This window comes from Anas acuta, chromosome 23 (genome assembly GCF_963932015.1).
Source record: "Anas acuta chromosome 23, bAnaAcu1.1, whole genome shotgun sequence".
Classification (NCBI taxonomy): domain Eukaryota; kingdom Metazoa; phylum Chordata; class Aves; order Anseriformes; family Anatidae; genus Anas; species Anas acuta.
The window spans coordinates 590,489-611,073 of NC_089001.1; the positions used below are offsets into that span (position 1 = coordinate 590,489).

Below are 20,585 nucleotides of genomic sequence, written 5' to 3' on the forward strand. Positions count from 1 at the left end.
TCTGGAAGTAACATGAATCAGAACATGGGTTGGGTACCCTAGGATTGTATGTCCCTGAGTGTCAGCACACTCAGCATCTCTGCCCTCTTCCAAGAGGAGCAGGAACCACAGCAGCAGGGGAGGAGAAGGGTGAAGGGTCGTAAAGGGCCCTTTATGCTGCCTCTTGCAAAACCTTTTTTTTTAAATTATTACCATACGGGGGCGGGAGTACTGTCATTAAGTTGTTAAGTAGAGCCCACCAGTCATTTATATGTTTCAGATCCACTTGTATGAAAAAAATCTGTTTATTCTGGGTCTAAATGTGAAATGGAGCTCCGTGTTGCTAGAATGTGGTTTCTCATAACTTTCATATGTCCTTGAAAATTCCTGTCAGATGTATTTATACTTTTTAAATAAAAGCAGGTTGAGGGATGCATTTTTCCAATTAAGATAACCATTTCTTACTTGCTACCAAATGTTTAGCTAGGGACACCCTAATGCTTTAGTCTCTTCTGTTCTAATTTTGCATGTACTGGTTTTACACATGTATTGCTCCATATAATATGATGATGGTGAGTCTTCTAATTAAAGTTAGTATAAATAACAGCAGAACTAGGACAGCTGTTCTTCTAAAACAGGTAGGTATTGGTGCTGGTTATACCGCTATCATTTCGAAGCACTGGGTGATGCCCTGTTAATTGCAATGCTCCAATTAAAACAGATTCTAGTGAAGGCATGGGAGGAGTGTGAAAAAACAGGCAGCTCATCCTGATGCACTCTTCACAGCCCCGTTATCTTCTGTGATTCTGATCAGCTGGGAGTCTTTCTCTTTTCTGAACTGAAACATCTGAGTGACTGTACAGATTAAAACAAATTAGGAATAATAAAATGAGAAATGTACTGCGTGCTATAAGCGTAATAGTTTTCTGCACAGAATTGTGCACATTACATTTCAAATTTTAACTCCAAGAGTGAAAGTTTTGGAAATAAGAAATGTGGCAGATAACTACCAGATATTTTCTAAGAATGCTGTTAGTTTCACAATGACATTTCCATTGTGAGTCAGACTGACAGGTTATTTTCATGAGGTTTCTTTCCCATGATATTTTCACGAGTAGGTTAACAGCAGGCATGCACATATGTCTTCGTTCTGTGCATGGAACTATTACCTGCTCATACAGCTGTGGCAAGCAAAATCCCAGAGCAGGACAAATGTTGAGATCAATGTCAGAGTTTGTGCCAGGTATGTAGATAAGACACAGGTTTTTAATGCAAAGATTCGGAATTTCTGATCGTAACTTTCTCTCCCAGTTCTGATGACTTCACCTTCATTCTTGTGGTTAATGACATCACCAGAAGAGCCTTAACAGTTAGGTTTGTATGTCATATTGCTTGCAGGAGGAAGGGAAGATGCTGGTTTTTTCCCTTTATTAAAACTTTCTTAAAAAAATATATATCAGTTACAAACAGAAGGGTATTTGAAGGGATGATCTCTGCTTGCTTTGTTTATCTGTGAAGAGGAGCATTGATCTGAGGTGTGTTCTGCACAGTGTTGTGTGTCACAATAAGTATCTGCACAGACGAGAATTGACCTGCTTTGACCAGAGAGACTATTACAACGTGTCTCCTTGGTGTGCATACAAATAAGTAATAAGTCTTTTTTTGTGGTGTATATACCTGGGTCTAACAGTTCACACAGAAAAACGCAAGTAGTTTTTTTTGTAGATTACCTCTGCTTAATGATGCTAGCATAAGGGACGGGTTGATGAAAAGGATCAGCAACATACCCACCTGCCCGTAGAGCACTGCTCATTACTGTCCTATTGCATCAGGTCTGAATCTCGGGATTTGACCTCAGCAGTGATTTTAGATGGTACACTTTCCTTCACAAAGACCGACTATGAAGTATTACTGTCTCTTCTGTTATTTTTTCAGCTTGACAGATGAAGTCCTCTCTTCACCCCACACAATGCTTTGATGGCAGAGAGAATTTCCAGTGCATCCTGTAACAACCCTGCCTCAAACGGCAACCAGTGAGCAGTCACGTCAAGAAAAGGGGAACGCTGGCTTTTGAGTCCTTTTGCAGTCTCATGACACTGTGAAATGCCTGCATAGCTACAACTCCGCTTCACTTCTTCTCCCACTTGCAGAACAGAGGTAGCAGTAGTTCAACAAACACAATTGCTGCTGGTTTTAACTCAGGGAGAGAACTCAATCCAAATTTTCCATTCACTTTTGTTTATGCCCAGAACCCAAAGAAATCAAAAATCGAACCTTGACTGTGTCATTTGACCCTTTTATTTTACAGATTAAGGAAAAAAAATGCATGGGCATGGCCCATAGGCTCCTTTAAACTGATTTAACATTCTCTACAAGATGATACTTCAACACATGCAAGTAATACTTTTTTGCAGGTATACTCTGACTTTTGTGGAGATGACTCAAATTTCATGGAAAAGATTGACATGAACAGTTGCAGCTTCCAAAGTAGCATTATAGCCTCATCATTCAATATATAATGACCTGTGCACTCCCAAGATCTCTTATGAATGCTATAAATGTAATTTTTATGAGGTTGCTACCTACATAGATGCTCTTTGTAGTGAACGGAAATAAACAGACACTTGTGCAAGGCCTCTGGGAACTAGAACTAACTCTGCAAACTGGTTCTGACAGTGCTAATAAAAGTACGACAGCTCTGTCTCTTCTCTTTAGGAAATGATTGGGCTCTCGTGCTGCTGAATGGCGAGGAGTTTACCGAACTGCTCAGGGCAGAGGCAGACATCCCCCAGTGCCAGGAATCCAGCTGGTGTCCACAGACCACCACATCTCACGAAACCACGTTTTGTTGCCTTCTGGAGGGACTTCTACAGGACAAGCTCATCACAAGAGTTGATGGCAGAGTTGAGGGAGCAGCAGATGGTTTGCCACTATGTTTTCCCACATTTGTCAACCAGCAGTTGAAAGGCTGGAGAAACAAGGTGGGAGTCTTGCAAGATGTTTTGGCGTGACGGATGGCAGAGATCCTGCCTCTCTGCTCTACAGCCACCAGTTCATTTAATCCGCTACAGGTGTGTAAGAATTGATGTATGCTCTGTATGCTCTTCAATATGAGAGAAGTACCTTGTAGGTACCAACATCGGCTTACTTAAGATCGAAGGCACTGTTTCTTTGGAGGGTTTTTCAACCCAGATGCTGGGATGTTGGCTCTCTGTTACCAACATATATGACCTGAAAAATGTTCGATGGCCGCTGGGACCCATCCAAATGAGTGACCTCATGTTATGAGGGGGGACGTTGAGCCCAGGACTGTGGGGTGCGGGGGGCTGAGGGGTTTGGAGGAGCAGGGGGTGGCGAGGCACCGCACGTGGCATGGCGCAGCAAGGTTGCTCTGCAGATAATCATTGCAATATGAGGCCGTGGGCTAGGCGGGCTGAGGCAGCAGAGCAGGCATGTTTTCAATCAGATCGCAATAAGTAATTTTGTTGTTTCTTCTAGGGAAGCATTTTTATAAAAGGGGTAGGGGGAAGGGATCTGTCGAGCAGAAAAGAGTTAAACCCAGCGAGCAGGCTCTGGCCTGGAGTGATCCTTCAGGCCTGGGGTAGGGATGTGCTGGAATGGATTGACGGTATTAAAACAGCGTTGAAATACTGATGATGTATGACCGTACTTAGAGGATATTGTCTTTATGTGGGGTGTCTTCGGCCTGCACGGTTTATGGCTGTCACTTTTCTGTCAAAGCCTGTGCCGGTAGGAGTCCTTCTGTACTCAGAACTGCCCATTCAGGGCGCTTCAAACTTAATTTTAGGACAGAAATTACACCCCATTAAGCCTCCCCATTTATTCTGCGCGTTACCACCGCAGCCCCCTTCACGGGGGGGCTGTGCTCAGCCCGGGGCCCGCCGCTCCAGCTCCGGGCTCCTCGCTCCGCGCCGGGTTTTGCAGGCGGCCGGCAGCGCCCACCGGTCCCCCCGCGGCGCACTCTTTGAGGCGGGCGCGCGCGGAAGGACACGGCGGCGCGGTGCCACCCGCCGCGCGGGGCCGGGAGGCGGAGGGATCCGGGCGGCGGTGCTGCGGCCGCCTGTCAGTCACGGCGGCGGCGCCGGGAGGCGGCCGAGGCGCAGCCGGCAGAAGGCGGTGTGGGGACGAGGCGCGGAGCGGAGCCCGTTGAGGAGCGGCCGGGGGAAGACGCGAATTGAGAAGGGAGGGCGGAAAGGAGGAAAAAATAAAATAAAAGCCGCGCTAAAAACCCGGGGGGAGAGCGCAGAGGCGAGCCGCGTTTCTCCCGACTTGCAGGAAAAGGTGCAACGGCCGCCGTCCCTCAGCCGGCTGCGATGCTGCCAGCCACCGCGCTGCCCTGGACCTTGTTTCTCCTCAGAGCCGCAGGTACGGCGGGGCGAACAATGGGGCGGCCGGGCGGTGGTCGTGGCCGTGTGGTGATGGAGCTGCTGCTGCTGCTGCTGGTCGTGCGGTGCCGGTGCTGGTGCTGAGGCAGCCCGTGAGGGGCTCCCGGTGCCCCTGAGGTGGGGGCTTTGTGGGGAGGGGGGGGCTCAGACAATGAGGGAGGGGTGAGGGGCCGGGGGGTGCAGCGCCGCCGGGTCCCCCCCCCACCCTCTTGCAGAAGGGAGAAGGGATGCGGCTGCAATTAACGAGCAGCTGCGAGGAATTAATAATTTAAAAAAAAAAAATAGGGCGGGGGGGAGAGGGATGGGGGCGAGGGGAGCGCGCAGCGGCCGCGGAGGGAGCGGCGCCGTGCACGAACCCCCCCCCAGCCCCCGCCCCTCGCTCCGGGGGGGCTGCACCTGCCCCAAATCCAGCCTCTGTGCCCCCAAATCGGGGCTGTGTGCCCCCAAATCCAGGCTCTGTGCCCTCCCCAGACCCAGGCTGTGCACCCCAAAATCCAGGCTCTGTGTTCCCACCCGTGCTGCCGCCCCCCGTCCTGCACCCACCGTGTGCCCCCCCAGCCCCTCGATGCCTCTTTCCAAGCATCAGCGGTCGAAGCCCCCAGAACTGCCGTCGCCTGTGGTTCTTCCAGCCCCTTCCCAGCTTGTCACCTCTTGGAGCTGTTGCCCCGGCATTGCCAGTGCTCAGTGCAGCGCTCCCCAGCTGCTCGCTGCTCGCTCGGGTGCCTCCTGCCCCCAGCGCCGTGCCCCTGCTCCCAGCTCGTGCCTATCGCTGCTCTTGCACATCCCGGCTCCTTTTCACCCATCACTTCAGTGACTCCTCGCTGCCTCATCCGTGTGCGGGTGGCTCCTGATCTCCTCAAGCAATTGCCGGTGCTGTAGCTGGCCAAGAACCATCGTACGTACCGACCATCGCTATCTTGTGGCTCAATTCCAACTCCCTTCGTGCCGGACCATTGCTACCAGTGTGCCTGAGCCTGCTGCCAAGTTAACCCACCTGTTTAACATCAGCGCAACGCCCAATCTTAATGATACACGGCTCTCCCGTGACATAAGCACTATTACATACTTTATTATAGTTTTAAAAATCAGGATGACTGCTGATTAGGGAGCATGTATCACCAAACAAGGGGGATTGTCTTCCCGTTTCCAGCACGGCTCCAGCTAGCTCTGCATCTGGCTCGGCCACGCCCTCCGATCACCATCTCTGCATACATTCTTCATCTCGACCCTTCCGAGATGCCAGACTGCTGTCTGTGATTCCTTAGCTGCCACCTCTCTGACACATTCACACAGGCTTTCTCAGCTGTGGGAGGAGAGAATGAAGTAGGTTTTCAGGGAAAATAGATGGGAGTAGGCAAAGAAAAACGATCTCTAGATCATCTAGTGCCCTGCTCAAATACATGCCCATGCAATAATAGTAATTATGAATGCAGAGTGCCTGCAGAGCTGCACAACTGGAGCAGGACTGTTAAAGCAGCACAAAATGGAGAATACAAAACCCAAATAAAATATTAAAAAGCCAGAACAAAGCAGTAGCACTGCTTATGGTAAAAGCAGCATATCAGTTATGTTCTCCATGTTAAAGGATGCTTTGGTCTCCTAAAGCTTGCACCTCCTTCCTTTCTGCTGGCTTGACCACGTTCTGGGGTGGAGGGCAGTGCGGGGCTGTCGCTTTGGGCTTTGGCAGCTGGGATGTTGAAGGCAGCAAAGGGGAGGGGCGCAGCTGTGATGATGCTAATAAAGAAACCCTCACCACGGTTTTGCAGCAGCTAATATGTAGGAGGGGGCAAGAGAGAGACATTTTAGTGAAGAATACCTTATCAGAGCATTGTCTGAGAAGTGGTTATGTGACAGATTGAGAACAAAAGCAAACATTTACATCTTTTAGAATAATTCTGTATTTTGTACGTATTCTTCTGGCTGGGACAGCGATGATTTAATTTACTGTTAAATGAAAAGTGCATTCTCCTGTAACTTAGAACTGGATTTATAGATACAGCAGATGGCTCATCTCCTTTCATTTACATCCTGAGAACTATGCTTTCTTAAATAATACAGTGTTCGACATAAACTCCATCCTCTTGGCATATGAAATTGAGAAGTTCTGATGTGAGTGTTGTTTTTTCTTCTTCTTCTTTTTTTTTTTTTTTTTTAAAGGACATTTAATATAACAGTAGTTGAATGAATACCCTGTTTTTAAGCGTTAAAAGATTGTGGCTGCTCTCCAGACTGAAAGTGCCTTCCCTTTTCTCGGCTCATCTCCAGAAACGTTTTACGGATAGACCTGCTTGCACTGGGGAGAAGTGATGGGTTTCTTGTTGGGACAGAGTGGCCTGGCTGTTTGTTTTTAATGTTTTTGGTGGTGGTTGTGGTAGTATGTTTTAGACTTTTTGGGGGTTGTTTTTTTGGTAGCCATGGGTTTGCCTTGGCTGGCTGACAGCAGAGCAGAACCAATCGATGGGGGCAGGAGGCAGGAGCAGTGCATCTGTTGCCATCAGTCTGCAAGGAACAGAGGAAAGCATTAGCAAGAGACAAAAGTACATTTTATTTTCTCGTTTAAAAGGCTGTGCTGCATTTTGCTCGTTATTTCGCACATCTGCTGAGATCATTTCTGTAGAGAATGCGTGATTTTGGTGTTGGTTTTTTTCTTTGTGCGTTCGTGTGTAGCTTTTGAAGTACTGGATTTACAGGGCAATGCACTTCCGAATGAATTTGATCTGTCAATCACAATTCTGTTGTACTCACAACTCGCGGATTGTGAGGTGGATGTTACAACTCAACCATGCTGGGGAGAAGCTGTGTCCTTTGGAAGCGTGTACCACAGCTTTTACCCAGGGAGCCGTCAGGTCCATTACAGCATTTTTGAGGTGAAGTGAAAAATGGTGTCTTTGTTTTCCTCATTTTATATCTTCACAAAGATCTGAAAAGTGGGATGGATTAAGTAGCAGAACTCAATTGTAAATATGAAAGCTTGAAAACAGCTGGGACAAAACTGCGTCTTCTGTCTTTCTGCACTGGCGTTCTGTAACGGGGAGGAGGTCGGGGAGGCACCTGGCTGCGGGTGTGTCCACAGCTCCCAGGCACCTCCACTGTTCTGAGCGCTGTCCTGCACATGTTTCCATGGGGCTGGGTGTGTTGGTTTTCATCCGTGTTCTCCAGTTCTCAAGGGGGAAAAAAGAGCCGCTGGACAGACTTTTGTTAGACATGAAAATCACAGAAGCAAATTTGAAGGTCAGACCTATGCTGGCTCTGGCTTCTTTTGTTTAGGAAAACACATCACCGAAGTTTAAAGCCCTGGCTCATGCAAAGGGATGTAAATGAGGTGGGCTGGGGCAGTGCCATTATGCCCTTTCAGTTCATGGGGTTGAAATGCAGCTTCCCAGTGCAGCTGCTCATTCGGAGCGTGTTCTTTTGAAGCTCCCCAGCCACACGGGGCTGTTGGGGTCTTCCCAATACCCTGGCCTCGTGTGTCTGAGCTCCTGCTAAGTGCTGGAATGAGATGTGCTTTGTGGGGTTAAGTGTACAGTACAGGCCCCAAAAGGAAGTGGAACAGATAGAAAGCTACAGGTTAGAATACTTTTTTTTCACTTACGGTTCAAATCTGATGGTTTTCATTGTATCTGTCTAAGAGAAAGATGAGACAGCAGGTAATTGCTATCCACAGTGAGTCACACCTGTGGCTTCGGGACCTTCCAAGGAGAGATGAAAGAAAAGCATGTGTCAAAACGTGTTGGGGTGCACAGGGGAGATGATGATGTGTTTGAAAATGACCCAAACTAGCCGACAGGTTTGGTTTTGGCCTTCTCATCTGAGATTGCTTTTGTTTTATCACATGATTTATCCATATGAAAGATTCTTCTGAGAAACTATGGTTTGGACAGAGAAATCTGGTGGCCTTAGTCCTGGTAACTTCAGATCTTTAGGCAGCTGCTGATGGAAAAGCTTATTTTTTTTTTGGAATAGCTCTTAATGGAAGGTTTTGCCCAATTAAGCACGTGCAAATTGATTTAGAATAGCAGAGTTGTAATTTGCCAAGTTTGGTCCACAGATAGTTCACTTTCTGCATGGTAGGGATGTTTTTATTTGCAGTGTGGAGGCAAATCTGGGGATGAAAGTGGCTTTGGATGCAGTGATGGAGCTCCTTCCTCTGCATGGCGGTGTCGGGAGATTCTGAGCTTCATTCTTGTAGCTGGTGACCGCCAACACGTGTTTTGAGGAAATGCTGAGCTCTGCCAGACTGTTTTGGAAAGCGGAGTGAGTCAAATTCTAGGTTGTAGGAGCACTTTTTGGAAGCAGATAGAGTGGAACGTCTGTAGGTTGCTTTCAAGAATGACTTATGTTATGGGGTTTGAAAATACATAGTTGTTGTAGACCCTGAGATAGGAGCAAATGAAATGAACACACAGCAGGCATTGGAATGATCATCTTTGCAGTAACATGTCATTCAGCTTCCTAGGCAGCCATCCTTCTCCAACAAGAAGAGGGGTGTCATGAAACCATGCCTCAGTAGCTACACCAAGGAAGGAACCGTGAGGAATATTCACATAGTACTGTACTTCTGAGCTGGATGAGTTGCCCAAATTCTTAAGCCATCACGCTGAAAAAGTGAATAGTTGGTATGGATACTTAGGAAGCTTGCCATTGAGATTTGTAAGTCAACTGTGACTTGCATCAGAAGGAAGGCGGTCCTGCTACATTCGAAGAAACAAGGTGTTTGCTCCTGAAGATGAATGTGCCTCGACTTCCTACAGGATATTCCAAATTAGACCTCGGATTTAGAAATGGGAGAGAGAAATGTTCCAATGTTCCACATAAGTCCGTGATAGTTCAGCTTTTCTGCAGGACAGGTTCTGTGTTTCTTCCCTGTCCAGATTCCTGAGGTACTGACGGTCTGTAGGGGATACATCTGCCCCCAGAAATCTGTAGCAAATGTGCCCTCATTTGGCCTGAAGGCAGGCCCCCGAGGGACCCAAAACCAGGGGATGACAGAAGCTGACCCTACGGCTATTTCCGCCAGCAATTCGTAACAGCCCGGATGGAGTCCTGTGCCGGTAAATCTGATGCAAGAAAATTAAGTTTAGTCTAGAGACAGTAACGTGATACGTGTTGTGGTTGATCCTCCAGTTATTTCCATCCCATGTCTTATGGCAAGACAGCTGTAGAGATCCGCGGGATGTGTTGTGAAAACTGGGAGTTGCTTGATTTAGTACAAACGTGGTAGAAGGATGCGAGGGAAAAATTGGAAAAGGCACTTGAATTCTGAACAGAACATATTTGAGATTTGTTTCGTAGACCAAGGAATAGATGTTTCAGAAGCTGTATCGTCTGCTCCCTGCTCTGGGAACCAGGGCTCTGGGGAATATTTTGAGAGGGCAATGGGCAAAGTGCCATGTGAGGTTTCAAAATGCAGAAGTAGTAAAGCCTTGGGAGAGAGTTACTTGCAATGAGTGAATGTAGTCCTGATTACCTCCTGATAGTCCTGTAATCCTGAGTTAAATATCCATCACCTTCTCATCTTATTGTTTGCTAGGACAGAACACGCATAAGGAAACTCTTCAGTGTCTTAAGTGTTCCAGAGTCATCAGTCTCATAATTTCTTGAATCTAAATTATTTTGTTCTCTTTACAGTCTACTCTTGAGACCTTTAGAACAAATGGATCGTTGTCAATGAAGAGAGAGAGTTCTCAGTATTCAATTTTAATTGCTTTTAAAAGTCTGAAGGTCTGGTGATTCCTTAAAATCTGCCTATAGAGCCTAGCACTGGTGAGGACACATTTGGAGTGCTGTGCCCAGTTTGGGCTCCCCAGCAGCAAACAGATACGGGCTTCCTGGGGAGAGTCCAGTGAGGGGACTGGAACGTTTTCTGTGCAAGGAGAGGCTGAGAAGGCTAGGAGAAGAATCTGTGGATCTGAATGAGTGTAAATACCTGATGGGAGGGAGGGAAGAAGGAAGGCAGGCTTTTCTCAGTGATGCCCAGCGGCAGGACAGGAATCATGGAGCAGAGATTGTTCCGACATGACATCCTGCATCCCCACAAGAAACCCAACGGGACCCAGCATGGTGTCTGCACCCTGGGACAGGCTGCCCAGAGAGGTTGGGGAGCCTCTGTCATAGCACCAGCACCCAGCTGCACCCAGTCCTGGGCAACCTGCTGGGGCTCTGGCTGCCTCTGCCTGCTCGGGCCTTGGCCCAGAGCCCCCCCAGCCCAGCGGCTCTGTGGTTTTCATGCAGGTACTGCTGTAAAAGGGATGCAGGAGGTACTTGTTGAAAGATTTAATCTACTTTGATTTTTTGTTGTTCGTATTACTGATACCTATCAACGTTGAAATCTTTAAGGTAAACAGGAACGTTAATTATTGGTTACTTTAATAATAGTTTACAACGCTCACTAACTTGAAATGCCTTTCCAAAGAGGGGGAAGGGAGTGTTTAAAGCTGGGCAAAATGATTGGGAAGTGTGTGAAGTGAAGGGCAAGAATAAGAAATGGGGTACTTAATGTGTTTAGACTGCCTTTTGACCTGATTTTGTATGCTGTATTGGCACTTGAGGTGCAGGGTTCTTGCTGTAGGAGATTCCAGGCTGAGTTGTGCAGAGGTGATGTAGTTGAGCTGCTGCTAAGTGATGAAAAATTGTGATGAAAATTTTAACCAATGGAAATCGAAAATTGGTGTCTTCAACTCTGAATGGGCTTTTCAGATGGCTCCTGGAAAAAATGTTTTGAAAAGTTACTGGAATTGTAATATATTGGGACAGAAATTAGTTTTGTAAATTTTTCTTGCTTTATTTTAACAAATACGTGCACATTTCTTTACAAAAAAAAGGTGCAATTATTTACACTGGATTTATAAATGAGATCTTTTTAACAAGAAGACTGAGACATAGGATGCAGTCAAATTTAAATCCTACTTTTTTTGATGCCTCCCTAGCTAGTATATCCAAGGCTGCATTTAAATATGATACAAAAGATGAGCAGTCAGTTTGGTATTGTTTACATAATATTGGCAAATTGGTCTTAATGTGTGGTATTATTGCATAATCTGATGTTTAAAATAAACAGAGGAAATAATTGAAGAAACCTCGGAATTTGGAAATGCTTGTTGGTGGTTCTTCACATCCCACTAAAAAGCAGGCTGTCTTTGCATATTAATCACTCTTTCAAAGGAAGTTTGCCTTATTTGCATTGTGCATGCACTGAGGAGTCCCATAGTGTGCCTGAGAAAAAAAAAAGGGAGGGGGGGGAACTGGAATTGTTGTTCTGAAAAGGGTTTTTATTCCATTCAAGTGGAAAGACTGAATGCAGGAGAATTAGTGCAGTGTTTTGTGGAAGAACAGTCCCATTTGGTCATCGCGTTTCATGTGGAGCAGTCCTGGCTTGTAAGGAGGCTGAGCGCTGGGGGTAGGGTTAAGAGGGGAGTGACTCATCGTCGTATGATGTAATCTACAGGATGCAAGATCCTCTCCTTTAAATCTGTAAGTACTCCTTGCATTTTCAGACCATTAGGATTTAAATTAAAATACTAGTAAAACATTTAGTGCCTTCCTTTTATGAATACAGTGACCTAAACACCAGGCCTCTGAGACCTTTGGAAAATAAGTGGGAGATGTGAGGACGGGGGTCATCTTCAGGTTGCATGTTTTGGCGTAACAAGATTTCTTAGGGCTTGTCTACTCGGTTGGTAATGTGGTTTTACACTACCGCAGCTGTTACTGTGGAGGAAAGTGGGGTGACACATTAATGAGTCTTGTTCGCTTTGCACTTTTTGTCTTCTGGCTGCAAATTTAGGGAAGGTGAGCTTTTCTTTTGTGTTAGATGTCCTCATTTAAGCAGGGAAGATAGGTCTGACAGTCTCAAAAAACAAACCAAAACAGTAAGAGCAAGCCAAAACAAAAGCACACACATGCACCATTTTTAGTTTGAGATTTTGAAACTTGAACTTGGGGATGGTAGAATTGTAGAATCAGAGAACATCTGGAATTGGTAGGGACCCACAAAGATCGAGTCCAACTTCTGGCTCCACAGACTACCTACAAATGAAACTGTGTGTCTGAAGAGACATGCTGGAGATGTTTCTCTGAGTGATAGTCCTCAGACTGTTTCGCTTGGTATCCTAAATGGGAAGATGTACAGATAAAACGTGGTGTACATAAATACACATCTTTTCCACTGCAGTGGGAACTCGATTTTGAAAGGAGCTGCTGCACAATGAGTAAGAACATTGGTGTGCCAATTGAGTCTGTGATTGTGGTGGTTATGAGGAGTATCATCAACAGCCTCTGCTTTTGAAGTACAGGTGAATTGAAATCAATTCCTGTGTTGCTGATGTTTATGCTGATGGCAATGAGGAAATACAGACATCTGTTGAAGGGACAAATTGTAGCTGGGCTAACTAATATAATTGCTCTACTTTCCAGATCCAAAGATGTTATCATGTGCTTGTGTTTAATCAATAATATTGAGCTCTACTGTTGCTGAAATCTTTGGTGTCTCCTTTCTTTTGCTTATCCTTGAATTATGAACTACTTGGGCATATTTTCTTACACTGAAATTAATTTTGTTTAGCTGGAAAAATACCAGGTAGTTTTCTTTTAATGGCACTGACAAGGTGCTGAATGAAGCAGTGTAAACCAGGGGAGGTTTAGAAACAGTTCTCCTCTGAAGTAAAGACAGGAGAGAAATCTCGTGTTGGTATTCTGGCTGGGGTCAAGTTGCTTTATCTGTAAAAATCTTTCCAGAAATTAATTGCAAGAATGGAGTTTTGGGTGGTTTTGCTGCCTTCTGTAATACAAAATGATCTTTTTAGCTGAACAGATGGTTGTTTTTTGTTGTTGTTTTGCTTCTTAATTGTTTTTGTGACCATGAGGATTTAAGCGTCAGTTTGCTAATGCTATTACAGCAAGAAGACAGGAAGAACACTTCTCTGATTTGCTTTCACAGCTTTTGTATTTTAGTGAGAAGGACAGATTTATGGTGTGCATGCACAAGCACAGAGATTCCAAGATAGAGATGGAAAGATTTTTGTGACGTATGTAATCAAAAGTTTTGCTTGTATTGTGTTGCCGTTACCTCAGCTATAGTTAGAAGAAAAACAAAAAACCCCAGGTGATAGCTTTCCATTGCTTTGTTCATTTATTTTCTTTAGATACAGCACTTAGCACTTGCAGCGTTCGCGGGTTAAGTGTAGCAGCAAATAATATATACAACTAACCTTAATGCTACTTTCATCTGTGATATCTTTTAATTAGAATGAATTTAGAGTTACTGGATGGTTGTGCAAGGTGTGGCATTGTTATGATAAAACAACGCATTTATACAGTCAACCTCTGTGTACTTTGAAAGCTTGTTAAATAATCCATTTAAAATCTTTCTCTGTTGCTGGGTGTTGAAATAGCACTTATCAATGTGCTTAAAACATTCATTTTGTGCAGTTCATGATCTAGAATGCAAAATGCATGCTGACAGTATTGGCTAATTATGATTTTTCAAGAACTTGATTTTCTGTTTTTGAATATGTTAATACTGGGAGAAACAGTCATCAGACACTTGTGTATACCATTTTAGAAAATATAATCAACAGCTGCTTGTCCAAGTAACTTATTAAATTATTATAAGCCTGCAAAATTCAAAAGAACAGACTACTGTAAACATATTTCAATTGTGGTGTTTTCAAAAGATAATCTCTTAGAAGTATAACATGCTTTTAGGGATTGTGAACAGACATAAAGAATTACTGCACAATTCCCCAAATCCTTTTGGAGTTTAATCTGTTTGTGATCTGTGGGATGTGACTTGAAGGTGTTCAGCATCTATTATGTACTCCCTGGCGGTTTGGTGTTTGTTAGAGGAAAACAGTCATCATGGAATACTGTTACAAATGTGTATGTGTATTTCTTACAGACACTTAGTTCGCGAGATCGAGTGGATACTAAGGAAGTCATTGTAAGGGGAAAATCTATAACGTTACTGAATTTTACGGAGAGATATGAATCCTGTTCAGTTTCTCTTCCTGTTGTCACTAGCAGGATTTTTCAGCCTTGGTCTGTAAGCTGAGTTGTGCTTAAGAAAACTCATTGACCTCTAAGAAGAGGTTTGGCATATGGAGTAGAGATTTAATTTAATATGGATTCACTCCCATGCTTTGCCATTGCTTTTTGCAGATTCCCTTTTGCTGGTTAGCTCTATCATTTTTCTCTTTTTCCTCCAAAATGAGTATTTAATAAAATACTTAATTACTACAAGCAAATTTAGAGTAGTTTGTGCTTTATGGAAAAAGTACTGCAAAGAATGCTACAAACTGCTCTGTTTGCTTGTATTTATAGCTAGGAAAAGGCTGCCATTCTTTGCTTCAGATTACCATGAATTGCACAGTAAGGATATATAGTGGCATGTTCCTGTTTAATAGAATAAAAGTCACTTTGTCTAATCATTGAAAATAGAATAAACCAGTTCAGTTGGAAGGGTCCTACAAAGATCACCGAGTCCAACGGCCCAACTACTTCAGGGCTAAGCAGAAGTTACAACACTAGTAAGGGCATGTAAACCTGCCGGCTGGCCAAGGACTGCATTTCCCCTACGTGGACATTCCTGTGAGCTGCAGTGGGTTGAGGTGATCTTTTCTACACCTGCTGAAAAAACAGAGATTTTTCTTCAATGGAAAGGGAGGTAAAAATAGCCTAATGAAGAAGCATTTTTTCCACACCAAACGCGCCTTAACTGCGCACACTACAATTCACTGGGCCTGCTGTGTGCAATAATGATTTGCTGTGGATTCTCAGGAAGAAGTATAGGGCATTGATTTATATAATGATCTTTTCCTACTCAGAAATACTAGATGGTAGCAGTGTAAGTAATGAAAATACTTAGGCTGCCAACATTTTGTGGTATTTCACACGTTCTGTTCTGTAGGAATGATAATCTTCCTCTTCACAAATCTGAACATCATCAAGTAAGTCATTAACCGAACTAACACCTGTCACATCCCATATTCTTTCATTTGGTCTCTCTGCCAGAAGACAATTTGCAGCATACTGAAGTGTTTTGGTTTGGTTAACTTTTTTAAAAAATACACCTTTATTCTCTGTTTTGGTTGTTGTTATCCGTGAACTTAAGATTCTGTCTTGTGTCTTTGTAGCTACAGTCACAGCATCAGGTTTAGAGAAGAACCAGGACCTTACTCCTGAGGTTTTGTGTATTTGTGGTAGTGCTTCTCATGAAGCTCAATCAGTACATGCAAAGAAGACTTGAGATACAAGTAGCAAATTCCACACTAAATTATTTTGCGTGTTAAGACCCGGCATAGTTCATGTGTTTTTGTAATGCCTTGTGTATGAGTGCAGTTGGTTTATTGTTTATTGGGACATACAGAAGTACCTGCAAACATTATTTAAAAAAAAAAAAGAAAAAAGTAAGATATTTTCCCATCAGGTGGATGGTTTTATCTTATCTCTTCCTCCTCAAAGACTGCAGTGAATTCAGCTGAAGTGGTGAGTGAAAGCAATGCTGCTTATTCCTGTGGAATTTAGCACTTTAAATGGATTAGAACTAAAAATATCTCTGCCTGACAGTGTGTCAGATCCAGAAGCATTTTAAAGTATTTGCATTTACATATTTGATATAAACTTACCAAGATTTCCCCATTTGAGCTAAGTGATGACGTAAATGCAAGCTCTTTCAGAGTCAGTAGTTTTATTAGAACATCTGAATATTGGGAAGAATTGTGACATGAACGGATACTTGGTTCAAATGCAAGCCTATACAACAGTATCCAAAAGAAAATGTAATAATTGTTACGTATGGGAAGTACAATTCACTCCCTAATTATGTGGAAACGGTAACAAACATTAACCTCTTTCTGCAACTCTTGCGTATTTTCTAGCTTTCAGCATCTAGACTGTAATCTTAGCATTCCATGTGTAATTCTGCTTGCTGTTTTGAAGTACCTGCTGTGCAGTTTGTAGCCTTCTGTACCTCTGCAAAATGAGTGAAATGTGGATGCGTGAGAAAAGAATACATAGCTTACACCAACAAGAAGGAATGGCTGGCTGCTTGCATGGGTTCTTCTCAAGGAAATTAGTAATTTTTGTATTTTTCATTTTTTAACCTTACTTATGACTTTTAGTGCCAACTAATTAGCTCCTACTTTTTAAAGGATGGCATATTAGCACTGCATTATGGTTAGACATGTACTTCTGCTTATAATCACATAAAGTGTGATGATGTTGTATCAATGGAAAGTGAAATAATCATATTTAGTGCTTCTCAAAAAGCCAGGCAATGCGTTACCACACAGGGCAATCTTCAGATTGAGATTGAGGTACGTGTTCCCGTTTTGTTTGGACTGCGTTCTGTTGGTTGGGTATGAGACAGAAAAACACATTCATCTTTGGGTGCTGGACAAATGCCCTTGAAATTGCCTTCTGTTTTTACACGTGAGATCTGCGCACGTTGTCTTCCAGGATGCTCTGGTGAGCACACTTAATTCCACACTTCTCTCTTGTTTACAATTATGGGAATTGGAAGCAGGTGCTGTGAAATGGGGGTAACTTGGATTACGCTGCTGCTTTATATTATCAGGTTAGACATGGGAAGAATACATTACGGTATCCCTCTTAATTTTTCCTCATTTGAGTCATGGCATTTCTGTGCTACAGGGTGTTTTTGTGCAGCTAGCTGTAGGAATTACACAGTGTGCTGAGAGGTATTTGTTCTCTAAGAGGCAGTTGTTAAGAGAAAGTGAGACGAAGTGCCTGGAGTACTTTTGGATTTTATTCTGCCTTGTATTTCTTTCATGTCCTGTGTGAAGATCACTGGGTAAGGATGATCACCTTGCATTCTGTATGCTTTGTGAATGTGGGGTATTGGTATCTTTTACACACGTTTCAAACCAGTTCTGCACATAAGTGTTAACCAAGATGTGTGTTGCAGTGAGGCTTATTGTTCTCAGCCTACTGGTAGGGAATCTCACATAAATGTTGCTTGAAATCACTCAGTGGCTGGTGGGTTAATGGTAGTCGGTGGAAATTCCATGTTCTTACTTAACTGTGTCAGAAAAATGATTTTGGTGCCCTTGCAGAGGGATGAAAACTGGGAACTACACAATCACACAGGAATGGTCAATTTTTAATAGGGTGCAATGATATCACTGTGTTAAACCTCCCCATGCGTTGTATTTTCAAAGCTTCTGGAAGCAGTTATACATTGATTTTTTATTTTGTTTCAATTTATTTTTCCATTCTGCTGAACTTTTCTGTTGATTTTCCTTTTGGCCCATATTCAGATTGCAGAACTTTTGGCTGCATGTTCAGTAGCTGGAAAGATGAGATGCTGATCAAGTAAGGGCACGTGTCAGGGTTCAACTGCTGTTTCTGCAGATTCCTGGAAGTTGTGGAAGACTTAAATGCATGTTACACTGGTACATTTGGTTAGCTGTGTGTGCTGCAGGGAAGACCTGTTGTTATTTCTGCTTTTATTTTACTGTGGTATTTATAGAGGTCATAAATTACAGACGCAGTAAAAGACAGGTAGGATTTGAAAGCTGGTCCAGGTTAACATTCTGAACTCCACTAGGTGGCACTAATTTATTGTTCTGTTTATCAAGTTGCTTTCTCCAGAAAAAAAGGAAATGCTCTGTGAATTATGGGGGGAGGTTTTTGATTCGGGAATAGCACTGTACAAATAAAACATTGATGATAATGAACAGTTATCTGTTCACCTTGTCTATACAACTAATGTATCCTTCAAGACCCTGTGAATTGTGCATCTCTAATTGTTGATGATTTTTGTGGGTACAGTTTGCAGATGTTTTCTGGCATGATAGGGTCATTTCTCTGAGGTAAAATAACCCATCCTCCCCAAGGTGCAACGTGAAGTTGCACTGCAGATTGTTCACAAAATATCTTTGAAATATACTTGACTACCTGAAGAGAGCAGTGTCCAAAGGAAGTTCAGTATAATCTGGTATTGTGTGAGTGTTTGGAAAAATGTTTCTCAGAAAAAGAGGGAGGGATGGGATTTCACAGTGGAACTGAATATGCATCATCAACGTTCAGGTGAGAGAGAAGGGGGTGGCTCTAACAGTGATGGCAAGAACCCAGGTAGATGGATCTTTCCTCCTGAATAGATGGATAACGTGTTTGGCTGCATGTGGTTTGACATCTTGCCTTTCAGCATATCAAAAGCATTTGATGGGCAGATAAATTTTCCATGGCTGTCTCAAAACAAGTCACTATTCAGAAGCTCGATCTGACGAGCAAAAGGCACGAGTATTCCACTGGGTTATCATCATCCAAGTTCTCTATCTTTTGGTTAGTGTCAGAATGATTTAAATGTGATCCTGTTGAAGGTCATTGGGTACGACATGAGCATATTTTATTCTGACACCAGGGGTAGAAAGGGCCACGACAGCTATTTCTGTGCACTTCATACAAAGAGGGTGCTCGGCAGAGCTCCTGCCTCATGCAGAGCCAGCTCTTCAGGCGCTGTGCAAAGGCGGCAGCCTGCTTGGAGAAGCCAGACTGCAGTGGTCCCGTGCCACCCATGACAATGTGGTGCTGAGAAGGACGTTTGTGGCACGTGGAAAAGCAGCAAGTGTGCTCAGTAGAGCTGGGGCAGGAGGAGGACATGCAGGAACTTCATTTCTCTCTCATCTTTCTCCTGCAATGTCAGTCCTACCAAATAGTGCCTCTAATGGCATTGTAAATACATGACCCTCATATGGGCCTTGGTTTCAAGCCAGTAGGGGAGATTTTTAGGATGCTAGTTGAGAATAAATGTTGAATAAGGCTTTGTTCTACCAAACAGTGACTTATTTTCTTCATTTAATCTAGTTTTCAGTGAAGCTGAGGAGGAGCTATAGGCAGGGTTGTAGTTTTGCCTCTGTTGGTTTAGAATCCAGAACTGGTGGGCATTTTAATCTGCTGCTACACAAGAGAAATGAGCTTCTCGTATGATTTTTATCTGAGCTGAAGAGCTCTTGTCCTTGTGTTTGCAGAGTATGTATAGTTCCATCTCCAATCTCCTTCCCATGCTAAATAAATACTAGGTATTCCCTTTACCTTCCTGGCAAGCAGTTTTTGCAACTAAGTGCCTCTTTCACAGAAAACACTTCTCTTTTTGCTGTTGAAAATGCCTGTCTTTTGTCCAGCCTGTATTTGAAAGCATGAAGTCTTTCAGAAGAACATGGAGACTCAGAGAAGTATAAATGTGACAGCAAATCCCCGTCCATTTATTGGTATTGGAAACGTTGAACAACTTAGGCCTAAATGCCTCTGATTCTTCAGCTGTGCCTTGGTTTCACTTCTTGGAGTTGTGCAAAGCCATTTGCACAACCAACATCTGACACCAGTTTTCAGGATTTCAAATCTAACCTGTGCCAGCCAGCTCCTTGCTTGAAGTTATTCATGAAACAGGGCAAGGGCAGCTAGAAACCCAAATGACAAGGCTGTAATCCTTGAAAATCTCTATCGAGGTGTTTATGCTGATAATGGCTTCATCAGACACACCACGGTGATGCGCATGAGGGAGTTAAAATACATTTTAGTTCAGTTGGCAATCTGCCTCCTGGCATTTCTGTTGCAAGTACCATGAAACAGTTTGATTTATGTGTTGACATTCTTTGTCGCTTTTAGTTGTGTGGTTCCCCACCCTCTGGAGCTGTAGATTCATTTGTTAGTCTGGCTTCTAATATGTAATTATAGTTATCCTTCACCAGGCACAGCACACTGCGATCTGCACAGACTCCTTCCAGTCAAAATGACAGTTGTTTTTTTTTTTTATTTTTTTCCATCATGATGCTATTATTTTGTACGTAAATGTATGTCCCTTCAGAATGTAACCCTTTGTGAGGAGGCACTTGGTAATATTATTCATGGCTTTTGAATTTCATGCCAGGTGATTCAGTTTTTTTTAATCTTAGTGTAGTTTTGTAATAGTGCTGCAAAGATTTTCCTATTAATTAGAAATGCTTGCAGGTAAACACTATAAAAATCTCACAGTGTATATGGAGTTTTCAGACATTATATAAAATGTGTGAGCTGGTAAAATGTTTGTTATTTGAACCTCATTCAGGCATATGCTACCAAACAAAGGTTTTATGGAGTTGGTGAAAATGGATTACCCTTCTAGGTTATAATCATTATTTCCCAATGGCTTTTTCTGCTGCCATTTTCTCTGTTTTTACCTTTTTTTCTTCTAGCTTGCAGCAT

General features: G+C 43.4%; 1 protein-coding gene across 8 annotated transcripts in view; it reads left to right on the forward strand.

Annotated features, from left to right (window-relative positions):
* The first annotated feature begins 4,036 nt into the window (after nucleotides 1-4,036).
* NCAM1 (neural cell adhesion molecule 1) overlaps nucleotides 4,037-20,585 on the forward strand; it is a 107,454-nt gene continuing 90,905 nt past the window's right edge. For 2 of the 8 annotated variants that reach the window (XM_068659522.1, XM_068659525.1), the window contains exon 1: nucleotides 4,047-4,365. In XM_068659522.1, the coding sequence (XP_068515623.1) occupies nucleotides 4,314-4,365 (52 nt within the window). In that variant the 5' untranslated portion in view covers nucleotides 4,047-4,313. Of the gene's footprint in view, nucleotides 4,366-20,585 lie in introns of all 8 variants that reach the window. The other 6 variants (XM_068659519.1, XM_068659521.1, XM_068659523.1 and 3 more) reach the window with 6 other exon arrangements.